The 13,169-nt window shown below is 31.9% G+C and overlaps 1 protein-coding gene across 1 annotated transcript; it reads left to right on the top strand.

The window, feature by feature from the left end:
• Positions 1-5,467: 5,467 nt before the first annotated feature.
• LOC130825833 (BAHD acyltransferase DCR) lies at positions 5,468-11,767 on the top strand. Its single transcript, XM_057691276.1, has 2 exons — positions 5,468-6,329; positions 10,547-11,767. The coding sequence occupies exons 1-2, from the start codon at positions 5,826-5,828 to the stop codon at positions 11,438-11,440; spliced, it is 1,398 nt and encodes a 465-aa protein (XP_057547259.1). The 5' UTR covers positions 5,468-5,825; the 3' UTR covers positions 11,441-11,767.
• The last annotated feature ends 1,402 nt before the right edge of the window (positions 11,768-13,169 follow it).

Genomic DNA, 13,169 nt, shown 5'->3' with positions numbered 1-13,169 from the left:
CAAGTATCCGATCTAGCACCGTTACTATTGTTAGACCCCTTATTTTTTCTAGAATTTTTACCCGACCTAATAACTAACCCACTACCATAATTCTCATTATCACCTGTCGCCTTTTGACGCAACTCCCTATTATAAAGTTCTGCCTTCACTTCTTCTAGGGTCAACGAGTCTTTGCCAACCACAAAAGACTCCACAAAGTTCTCATAACTATTCGGTAGAGAAACAAGCAATATTAACGCTGCATCCTCATCATCTATCTTAACTTCTAAATTACGCAAATCTAATAAAATAGAATTAAAATTTTCTAGATGATCCCTTAATGGCGTACCTGACTGTATCTTGAGGCTAAACAACCACTTTTTCAGTAGCAATTTGTTGGTTAAAGATTTTTTCATGTACAATGACTCCAATTTTAACCATAATTATGCGGCCGTCTCCTGATCAGCAACCTCCGTGATGATATGATCATCAAGACTTAGTAAGATGGTAGAATGAGTCTTCTCTTCCATCACTACTAACTGTTCTTCAGTCCATCCGTCTCCAGATCCCGACGTAAATGCCGCACTCTTTGGGATCAACGGACGCCAAATCTGCAACTGCTTTAATAACGCTTTCATCTTAATCTGCCATAGCCCAAAGCTATTCTTTCCATTAAATTTCTCAATCCTTATTGTAGAATCTCCTACCATTGTTTCCTTCAAAAACTCTTCCTAGGATTAAACCTGAGCTCTTGATGCCAATTGTTGTGCGACAGCGGAAGCAAAGATCGAAAACAATAATGAGACAATAAAGATTCAAACAAACAATAAAGAAAATCACACCGAGAAATTAACGTGGTTCACTATCAACGTGATAGCTACACCGGCATCGAGAATAAACTTTTCACTATAAACCGGGAGATTACAAGATGAACACGAGAAACCACAACAACGGCTCTCCAAGCTTTTTCTCTCTTAGTTTTCCTCACTTTGTGTTTTGCATTTTTTCATCTAGTGCTAACAAGCGAGGTACTTATAATTAAACCAACTTAAAAGACGGTTTGGGCTCTAAGTAACCACAAATAACCGACCACCAATAAAGGTAACCGTCCCAAAAGACGTTTCCCGTGAAAAGAAACTTCAATTACGCGACCCGTGTAAAACTACGCGAGCCGCAGATTGAGATCAGAAGCAACTCCGCGCCCCGCGGTCTTCTACGCGCCCCGCAGAGGTCTCTCTGCCTGGCAACTTGTTCGAGTCACTCTTTTTCAACAAGTGTGTAGTTATTTTAAGAAGTTATTGGACCGAGCTGGGTGGTTTAGGGTTTGACTAAATAAATTACAGGTTTATTTATTTGACCCCATAACCTTAGCCCCACGCATGAAGAGCGATAGATGAGGGAATTTAATGTAGCGAGGGTATCAGTCTTTATGCGGAAAAAATCATACCTGTGATGCAGATCAAATAAATATTCGGAAGAAACCATGCAATTAGTTCCGAATAAGATAAACTTCGAATTCTTGCCTCGATGGGCCCATGATGGTGGAAGCCCCATGAATTATAAATGTTTGGCCTTTGGGCCACTTTTGATGATTCGACTTTAGTGCCTGATATGACGATTCGGCATTTGAGCTTGATATGATGATTCGACATTTGAGCTTGATATGACGATTTGGTCTGGCAATTAATCACCTGGGACTTAGATAAGGAATCATACTAGATGAATCCTTCAAAAGCATCGATGAATATTCAGATCAGACATAAGTTCGCATTTAAGGAATGTTTGGATCGGACATAGGTCCGCATTGCCCAGCCGTCAATCACCCGGGACTTAGATAAGGAATCATACTAGGTGAATCCTTCGAAAGAATTGATGAATATTCTGATCGGACATAGGCCCGCTTTGCTCAATCGTCAATCACCCGGGATTCAGAAAATGAATCATACTAGGTGAATCCTTCGAAAAACATTAATGAATATACTGATCGGACAGAGGTCCGCTTAATAAGTGATCGAGTTATCAAGCTAGGTGATACTCGCTATGAATACATTGACAAATGACGCCCAAAATCACTTGTTTTGGGGCTTAATAAGAGTTCGAGTTTTCAAGCTAGGTGATACTCGCATGGATCCCACTTTCAAACTAGGTGAAAAGTTAGAAATCTAAGATAAAGGCTTAGAAAAATATCGCCTAAAATCAATAATTTTGGGACTTTAATAATAATATACTTTCAAACTAGTTGAAAGTTTAAATGATTCCATAATATGAAGAATAACGCCCACATGTTGGGACTTTAATAATAATATGACTTCAAACTAGTTGAAAGCTCAGATGATTCCATAATATGACAAATAACGCCCACGTGTTGGAACTTCAATAATAATATGACTTTCAAACTAGGTGAAAGCTCAGATGACTTTATACATTCATCATTGAAGACCACATATAAGTAAGACCTAATATATTAAGAATAATATTGGTGAAGTTTTGAATTTTCACGCATAAATAATAAATAATTCTTTTAATATGTGTCCATATTATACTTGATCACTTTCCACATCGACCCATGAATACAACAAATACGAAACACCCGATATACGTTGATGAATAAAAGCAAGAATAACCATATGATCATCATTAGATTAATACAGTATATTCTTCACTTGGCAATACTATAGTCAAAGATTTGCATCCTTTATGTAGCATTTCATTAGAAGGCGATGGTGATGATTTTGCTTTATGTATCAAGTTACCTGAGCTTGTTCTCTCAGGGGTGGATGGTTCGAACCACTGTCAAATCATACCCGGATCCAACCAATACAATCAATGTAGGTAGTTTTCCGAGGATCTGATTTATAGATCATAGTTTGAACTATTGTCAGATCGTACTCGGATCCAACTAATACAGTTAATGTAGGTAGTTTTCCGGGATCCGATATAGATAGTTTGAACCACTGTCAGATCGTACCCGAATCCAACCAATACAATCGATGTAGGTAGTTTTCCGGGGATCTGATATTAGATCATATTTTGAACTATTGTCAAATCGAACCCGGATCCAGCCAATACAGTAAATGTAGGTAGTTTTCCGGGGATCCGATATAGATAGTTTGAACCACTGTCAGATCGTACCCAGATCCAGCCAATACAGTCAACGTAGGTAGTTTTCCGAGGATTCGATGTAATTGTAAGATTTGGGGCTGATTTTTTTTTTAGACCGAAACCACTTAGTTGAATCTAGTTTGGAAACGTTCTACGAGTCATATAATTCTTTAGAATGTGCATCAAATCGAACTTCAACATTGGGATTGATTTTTTTAGATAGTTGAAGTTGATTTGGAAACGTTTTACGAATCTAATAACCCTTTAGAAGGTGCATCAAACCGAACTCAAAATTGGAACTATTTTTTTTTTGGACCTTCCAATTGATTATAAACAATAACCACAACTTTCTAATCTGATTACATTTAATTTCAACTCCATCACTTGTAATCAGATTACATCCGTCGAAAGTGAAAGGGAGGAAATCAATCTGCTTAACAAGGGTTCAAGCTAAGTAACATAGAGATGAAGTACGATAGCGGGTGAAATTTATAATGATACATGGCTTTTTGTATCAAATATTGTGGAATTGGTACTAATAGTAATGTTACATGTAACAAATAAATTGCATATTCCATCATCACAATCGATCAACAGCTCCACAAATTAATTCCATTAATGATTTCTTACAAACTTCCAATTTGAAGGCATTCCCTAATTTATAGTTAGTAGATATCAAACTTGATGTTTATGATGAGAACATATCAAAGAAGTGAATTTAGATTTTGCATTCCTCACTTAGACGTTCACCTTTTCTAATCAGCATAATTCAGTCCTTGGACTATAAAAGACCGCAAAGCATGCTTTGTTTCTGACCGAACAGATAGTTGCATATGAATTTAGAATTGGTGACATCTGTCGCCACAACAGTTACAATCTCAAATAAATGATTCAAGCTCAACCACATTTCATTGGAAAACAGTTATTCTTAATAAAACTGATTATTTTCCATTAAAAAATCACTAACTGATTAAAATCCACCCAAAAAAACCATGTAACATAATCTAATTCTCAAAATAATCTAACCACCGATAATCATGAAACAGGCATGAAACTCATCGAAAATTTTTTAGTATAATTGAATTTGAGCAGAAGGAGATCAACTTATAGACTATGATCAAGATAAAAATTGTGGTTCAATCAATTTATATATGTGATCTTGTTTATCTCTGTACCAGTCTGACCGAATGAAATGGAGTCACACAAATAATTTGCGAGTTACGGTTTTCTCTTTTTTTTAAGGTTAGACATAACTTTTATGTTTGTAATCCGCACAGATGACGTTAAACTGTTTCGGTGATGAAACGAGGAAGTGCAAAAGACACTTAAAATACCTGGAAATAAGATTTAGTCGGGGACAACTGTCAGTATGCTGAAAGTGCTTATGATCCCTTCGCTGATAAGACCTCAAATCTTGCAATACAATGTTAGCCTTGCCCGGGATGGTTTTCCGAAAAACCCTTTCGACGCTCAAATCAGATCGGAAAACCGAAAGTAATGAATATATGATAATTAATGAATGTGTGATATTGAATGAATACAAAATTAATGAATTATAGGATGAGTTCGGGTTAATTGAAGGATATTTGATCAAGTATATAAATTGTAAGTAGGAGGACAGTGTATCTTTGTGGAGTAATGGTAGGAATATATATAAGCTTAGTCAGGTACAAATAATATATGCAATATGTATTTATAATGGTAGAATGAAGGTTGGATGGTGAATTAATGTGAAAATCATGAATATGATGGGTGAGTGGTAGGTTATGGTAAGTAGTGGGTAGTTATTTTAAAAAATTATTGGACCGAGGTGTGTGGTTTAAGATTTGACTAAATAAATTACGTGTTTATTTATTTGACCACCATAACACTTATTATTGTTAATTTATAATTTTCTTTCAGAGTTAGTTAATAATTAGAAATAAAATTAATGTTGCCTATTATAATTGTTTAATCGCTCATATTCATTTGTCCTATGGTGGAGATTTTGAGGTAGTTAGAGGCTCTTTGAACAAGAGACACAAAGCTTAGGTTAATGGCATTGATGAACCCTAAGATGGTTTGGTAGCGTGTAATGTGGGCATCTGTGAAGGCATGTTCAAGCGCAAGAAAAATGCGTTGGCTAATGGATATAAGTCCAACTCTAAAATGGAGTTCCAATTAAGAGATCAAAATCCAACCGATACAGAGATATCCATCAACAAATAAAAATTGTTTGTCAAGGAATAATAAAGGGTGCTTGTTTCATGATTTACTAAGAGTTTATCACTACAAGCTACTAAAATACTAAGAGTTTAACTTCTATCATTTTCCATGACTTTATTGGCACACCAAATATGGTATGCTACTTGCCAAATTCAATCCACAATTAAAGCTAAAAAAGCAAAATGGTGAAAAATAAAAATAAATAGAATGCCATAAGACTTTTTTAAGACTCTGAACCAAACAGCAAAATGGCAAGCACCCTTTCCTTCACTTAACTCCATCCACCCAAAAATAACACATATTAGAAGTAAGAAATTTAATGTTTTTACAACTACCCCTTGTGATAATTCATTAATGCCACCCCCCTTGAGCCAACTATCATCCTTCAAACTTTTCTCTATAAAATTCATCCCCATTTCAAATCCCTTTCTTCTCATTCCACCACAACAATTAATTACAACATCCTAGTCAAATTTCATTTCTTTTATTTATTCCATAATTTCTCAAAAAACCCACAAAAAAAAAAAAGAAATTAAACCATGGAGAATGGGATTAAGAAAAATGAAAATGGGTTTGATAAGAATGATTTAGATTTTTCATCAATCAAGGTGAAAATAACCCAAAAAACCCATGTACAACCCAAGAAAAAAATAGGAAGAAAAGAATGTCAATTAATTACATTTGATATTCCTTACTTGGGTTTTTTCTACAACCAAAAATTAATGATTTACAGACAAAATGGGAGTGATTTTGAGGAATTAGTGAAGAAACTTAAGGATGGATTAAGTGTTGTGTTGGAAGAATTTTACCAATTAGCAGGAAGATTAGGAAGGGATGATGATGGTGTGTTTAAGGTGATGTATGATGATGATATGGATGGCGTTGAAGTATTGGAAGCCATTGTTGATGATAACCATGATGGTATGATGGTTAGTGTTAATGATTTGGCTTTAAAAGAAGATATTACCATGATGAAAGATTTGGTTCCTTACAATGGTGTCCTTAATTTGGAGGGTCTTCAACGTCCCCTCTTGGCTATTCAGGTAAATCACTATAAGCTACTAACCGTATTTGCGATTAGTGCAATTGTTTGATTCCCATTTTTAATAAATAAATTCATAAGAACATTAAATATATATATTTTTTTATTAATATACAATATGTTAATTGTGCAATTTGAATTATTAAGTTTTAGTATTACTTTGTTTAAGAAAATAATGATAATTAAATTATGTTGATCACCTATAATTTTTCAATTTATGAAGTATTACTTTTGGTATTAATTTATTTGGTTTGCTTATTTAATTGAGATTTCAAATTTTTATTCATTAGCTAGTTTCTTGAGAGACCGTCTCTCAACCCATTAAAATTTAATGTCTACTTATATTATTTTTAATGTCAACTTATAATATTTTAAAAAATATATAATGTGTCGATCCAATTAGAAATGATCTTCTAAAAAGACTATCTCTTACAAGAATTTTTGTTTATTGATTAATATGATTAATCAAACAATAAATAATAAGTCAATGTGTGGACTCTTTTCATGGAAGAACCTCTAAAAACAATTTCATTTGTCTAAATTAAGTGTTTATTCATAAAAATATTCATTATTCTTTTTATTATTTTCTCCATTTCATTTTAAATATCCAATTTAGTTTTTCAGATTTGCTAATGCTATCTCTGATTGTATAATTAAAAAAATATTTAAAAAAATAATATTAATACAACTTATATTGAGATGAACTAAACAAAAAATTAAAAATATACAAATTAAAAATAATTGATGAATAGTACTTAGAAAAACAAATTGAACATTTGAAAAAAAAAATAAATTCTTAAAAAAAAAAAAAAACTACTATTGACTTCAAGATGAAAGTACATTTTATTAAAAAATAAATGGTCCTCATTTATTAGGATTCACTCCACATATACTTCTATATTTGTTATAGTGTACATTTTTTCTTATGAAATTAATAAATTATAATTAAGATGTATTGGTTATTATAGACCTAATTCTCTTAAGAAAGAAAAAATAATTTAATATAGTTAAATTTATTAGTAGTACGTTTAAATGATCTAAAAAGATTATAATATGTGGGTCTAATTACTTTAGTTAAATTCATTAGTAGTACGTTTAAATGATCTAAAAAGATTATAATATGTGGGTCTAATTACTTCTCTCGAACACAATAGTGAATAGTGTACTAACCATAACCAATTAGATGGTAGTTGATAGACTAGAAATAACATAGTTTCATCTCTTCAAATTTAATAGGGTAGAAAGTCAGAGGAATTATTTGCTTGAATGAAGAGCCTGAAAGTGCAGAGTATTCATTGTATTTTGTGGGTCCAAATTCACCAATTCATTTTTACATTTTCACATTATCTATCATTTTTTTTTCCACCATCTACTATTTGATCAAAAAATCCTTTAATCTTGAGACATACTTCTATAATACTTCCTCCTCCTTTTCATATCACTATCACCGAACCAACTTTTGCACAATTTATTATTCTTTGGTAATTTATATACTTCAGCTTTCATGATATCAAATTTTTATAATTTTTAATTACGTATAACTCTAAATATAAACGATCCAACAAACACATTGAATATTGCAAAAATATGTTTGGTACAAGTATTTTAGAACGGAGGAAGTACATGATTGAAAAATAATAACAATTGATAAAAGTGTTGTGAATTAATATTTTTAAATATTTAATTATGGTGTTCTATAGTTCATTCTATAAAAGTAAATTAATTTTTTTATACATAATTTACAATTTGTGAATTAATAGTAATCTTATTATCATAAATATCATGTATTTTTTAAGTATTGTATAAAGCTTCTTTTTTCTTCAAGTGTTTGATTTAAGTATAATAAGTACTTCCTTTGTCTTATTAGAAATAAATCAAAGCGAAAGTGGGAGTTTTTTAAGAAAAATGTAGATAATAATATATAAAGATAGAAAATAAATTGTGAATGAAATTAAAAGAAGTATAATGTATGAATGAGATTAAAAGAACGATGAGTCTTTATTTCAAAATAAAAATGATATAAATCAAATTGGAAGAACCAAAATAACAGAGTGAAACAAAAGTTGTAATATGTTTAATCAATCAATATTAACGAAGCTTATAATAAATCTAAGACGATCTGGTTGTCTTAATCTTGAAAATGAAAGCAATGACTGAGGTCAGAGTCATTTATTCATAAAACAAGTCCATGATGTGACAATATGTGTATCTTTCAATTACAATTAGCTTTCAATATCAAATAAAATAATTTTAACTGCTAAATAAAGTTTTAATTATAAACTAACAGTATGACTTTGTAACTAACTTGTTCCAGGCTCTTGTGGAATTGAATGGTATAATCTTTTTCTCCTTTGAATTTCTACCATTATTTTATAAATAAATATCATTTTCTTGTATTTATTTATCATAAGTATTACATTTGACTTTTGATACTATTTATTAATAACTCTTTTAAGTTGTATTGTATTCTTAATTTATAAGTTATAACATAGTCATGTAAGATCTTGTTTAAAATTTGTTTTAATACCAAAATTATTAGGAAAAATTACCTAGAATAATCAAACATTTTTATAATTTTCCTACAATAATCTCACCTATTGATTAACCATGAATAATTCCAACTTTAGAGGGTATTTTCCTAGAATAAACCCGGTAACCCAATGACTTGTTATAGCAAGTTTTATTTTTTTTTAAAAGATAAATTAAAATAAAATATCGAAAAAATGTGAAAAAAAATATTAAAAAATTTTTTGATTTTTTTTAATTATTCGGAATCTTTCATGTGAATTTTAAAATTATTCTCTAATTTTACATTAATTTTTAGTTTACTTTGTTTAGTGAATTACCTACTATAGCATGCGATCGAGTTACCAAGCTTACTCTAGGCAAATACTCCCTAACATTGAGATTATTCATGGTTAATCAATAGCTTGGATTATTGTAGAAAAATCATAAAAAGATTAGATTATTCTAGGTAATTTTTCCAAATTATTAATATAAAATTATTATAATTGTTAATTTTATACTAATAGAGGGTGGGCTAATACGCATATAAATAATATTCTTTTGCAGTAAGACGAATCTAACAAGATAATATGTATTCTTGTAGTGGTCCTTCTTTCTATAGGCCTTTAATTTGTCTTGCTTGTGTTTTTCGCGTCTCTTTATCTTTCTCGAGTCAGGGGACTCCTTTGGTCATGCTCTCTTTATGGGTATGAGTTGCCGCCGTCCTTTCCTCCCCAGACCCTGGCCTTAGCTTTCTAAGAGCGGAATATACTGGGTAGGATGATGATGAATATATACATCAAAAATTAAATTTGAATTTCTCTCTTAAAATAAAAAAAATTTAAATAGACAAATAAAAATAAGTAAAGGGTAACACTGTTGAAATTATTAGACTTTTTAATCAAACGATTAAGTCTATATATAATTAATGAAACAAATATAGAAGGAGCAATAAAGCGTGTAGATTAGACTTTATCCAGTTTTCTCACACTTGTCAATTTTATCTTCAGCGTAGTTTCCACCTAATTTATTTTTGTAACTTGGATTGTGTAGAATGAAGTCTTTAAATTCTCACTATGTGATGAAAGAGGAATATTAATTTTTCATTTCTGTTTTTGTCTTATAACTAATATTAACATATATTATATCAACATTATAAATCTATACACTTTTTTAATTTGTATATTTTTTTTGAATTGTTCATCATTTTACATTTTCACAACTCCTTATACACTTTAAAAAAATATTTCCACCAAAAATATATAGTTTCATTTAACTAAATAGGATCTATAAATTGTACTTGGTGTAATGTAATGTCTAACAAGTACCAATTAATCAAAGAGAAATAATAGATCTATAATATACACTGTCCATTATGACTCATTATATTAGGCTATTTCTTTAATTAATTCTTTTAAAATAATAAATAGTTATTTTAATATAATAATTATATATTGAGATAGTTTAAGTAAATAACGGAAAGTTTAAATATTGACAAATTACCCTTTTACATATTTTTGATAGGGCGAGATTTTTAGAATTTTAATTAATATGTTTTTTTAATTTGTAAATTACGGTAATTGATTAAGAATTTTGAATTCATATTAGATCCATTTAATAAAAATAACGCTAAAACTGTTTTATTTAAGAATTTTATAATTTCAGTTAACAATTTGCATTCAACTAATTGTTTCTTTTTCTACATTGGAACAGCTTACCAAGCTTCGTGATGGGCTGGCAATGGGATGTGCTTTTAACCATGCAGTCTTAGATGGATCCTCCACATGGCACTTCATGAGCTCATGGGCCGAAATCTGCAATGGGGCCCATTCAATCTCTGTTCTACCCTTCCTGGACCGTACCAAGGCTCGCTCCACGCGCATCAGCATTGATATTCCTGACGCGCCGCTGCAGCCAGACATCACCGCCGCTCCGAAACTTCGCGAGAAGCTTTTCCGATTTCCGGCTACCGCAATTGAGAAAATAAAGTCAACCCACAACTCAGCTAATCCAGCCAATGGGACCCTCACAGCCTCTGACCCACCGTTCTCCACATTCCAAGCTCTCTCATCCCACTTATGGCGGGCTGTCACGAAGGCGCGTGAGCTCAAACCCGAAGACCCCACTGTATTCACTATCTTTGCTGACTGCCGGAAAAGAGTGGACCCCCCAATGCCGGAAAGTTTCTTCGGAAACCTTATTCAGGCAATCTTCACAGGAACAGCATCTGGCTTATTACTCGGACACCCACCGGAGTTCGCCGCTGGAATGGTCAAGGCAGCAATCGCCGCCCATGACATGACGGCAATCGATAAAAGGAATTCAGAATTTGAGGCCAAACCCTTCATTTTCCAATACAAAGATGCCGGTATGAACTGTGTGGCCGTCGGAAGCTCACCGCGATTTAAGGTCTACGATGTCGATTTCGGTTTTGGAAAACCGGAGAGGGTTCGAAGCGGTTCAAATAACCGGTTTGATGGGATGGTGTATTTGTACCCGGAGAAAGGAGGAGGAAAGGGGATTGATGTGGAGATAAGCTTGGAGGTTAATGCTATGGATAAGTTGGAGAAGGATATGGAGTTTTTAATGGATGGTGATGTTGTTTAATTTTGCATGATTATATAAAAAAAAAATATATATATGTTTGGTATGTAAAATACAAGTTTGCATGTTTTATTTTGAGTTTGGCATGTATAATTGTTGTTGGGGGTTACAACAAAATGGAGTTGGGCAAAAATGGATATCTTGGTAAACAAGGAAACCATTTTGCATAGCTCCATTTATTTTATTTAGGGTATGATTTGAGTCATAAACTATAAGACTTGATTGGGATTATTGAGATTATTACTTTAGGAACAAAGAAAGGAGTGTCCTCTCTTGTTTTAAAATAAACATTATTTTGAAGGGAAAAGTATATGAAGTTTGTTTAGAAAATTTTTAGTCAAGTAGCATAATGTTATGTTTAATTAGCTATTATTTTATTGAATTGCAATTGTGTTAGCAAAAATTAAATTAAAAATTAGTATCTAGCTATGTTTTCTAATTAATTATAAATTTTGAATTTATAGTTGACTATATTTTTCATATTTTATTATGATAAGATTGAGGTCACAAAATTTATACATTCACAATTATTATTGTAAGAACATATAGTACAATTAGACCATAATTAATTAGTTGCATCAAAAAAAATATATTTTAATATGTATATATTTTGATTTCATTTTAAACAATATTTAAAATAGGTTTTAATTTCTAACTGCATAAAAATTTTCATGAAATAATAAAATTGAAAGCAAATCCATAATAGTCTTATGTGAGAATCAAAATTTATTTCAGTTCATATAAGTATTATTTTCTTAGATAAACTCTTAAGTTCAATTTTCACTTACCTCTCCAATTCACTCAATACAATTAAGTTCTCTTCCTTGATCTCTGGGGTGTTAATCAGGGTCTCATTAATGGTTATTAGATATATATGTCGTGGTAGCCCCAAACTATCACACTTGTTTTTCGTAGATGATATATAATATCTTTTTTCAAAAGTTACGTTAAGATAATGCTCAGAGGTAGCTAATATTATTAGCATATATGAGATGACATCAGGTCAAAGAGTCAGTTAAAGTAAGACAGAGGTTTCTTTAAGCAAAGGGGTACCAAACTGCACAGGAAATTATAGATAAACTGGGGGTTTCGGAGGTTGACAAACAAGCTAAATACTTAGGACTTCCAACCATGATTGGTAAATTGAAAAGGTCCATTTTCTCATGTCTCGGGGGTAGAAGTTGAAAGAAGATCTATGCTTTCTCTCGAGAGCGGGTAAGGAGGTTTTGATTAAGGTGGTGATACAAGCTATCCCAACATATATGACGAGCATATTTCAAATCTCTGATGGCCTTCTTGATGATTTGCAATCTCTACGGAGGGTCATGGCAAACTATACTAGCATAGTTGGGAAAGCTTAATTATTTTACCAAAGTGCAATAGGGGTATAGTTTTTTGGGGATCTAAAGGTTTTTAACCAGGCTCTCCTAGCTAAGAAAGCTTGATGATTGTTGGATGGTGTTCACTCTATAACCCGGGGATATGTTCAAAGCTAGATACTTCCAAAACTCTAGCTTTGTACACGCGAGGAGGGGGCACGACCGAAGCTACTCTTGCCCTTAATGATAAAATCGATCCTTTTAAATGACTGTTTTCGTGCTCCGGATCACAATTGGTTACTCCTAATGATTTTTCTGTTAATGTTCTCATTGGTTTTGATAGAGCTATTTGGAATTATGATATTATTTGCTGCCACTTTGATAAACAAACCCAGTCTCACTTCCTAGCTGAC

Source organism: Amaranthus tricolor, chromosome 10 (genome assembly GCF_026212465.1).
Source record: "Amaranthus tricolor cultivar Red isolate AtriRed21 chromosome 10, ASM2621246v1, whole genome shotgun sequence".
Classification (NCBI taxonomy): domain Eukaryota; kingdom Viridiplantae; phylum Streptophyta; class Magnoliopsida; order Caryophyllales; family Amaranthaceae; genus Amaranthus; species Amaranthus tricolor.
This window is presented reverse-complemented; position numbering and strand designations above follow the sequence as displayed.

Bases quoted from the DNA above. Each gene is read 5' to 3' on its own strand.
- LOC130825833 (XM_057691276.1), top strand. From the start codon at position 5,826: ATGGAGAATGGGATTAAGAAAAATGAAAATGGGTTTGATAAGAATGAT. The intron at 6,330-10,546 runs GTAAATCACTAT...ACATTGGAACAG, and splicing joins GTCCCCTCTTGGCTATTCAG to CTTACCAAGCTTCGTGATGG.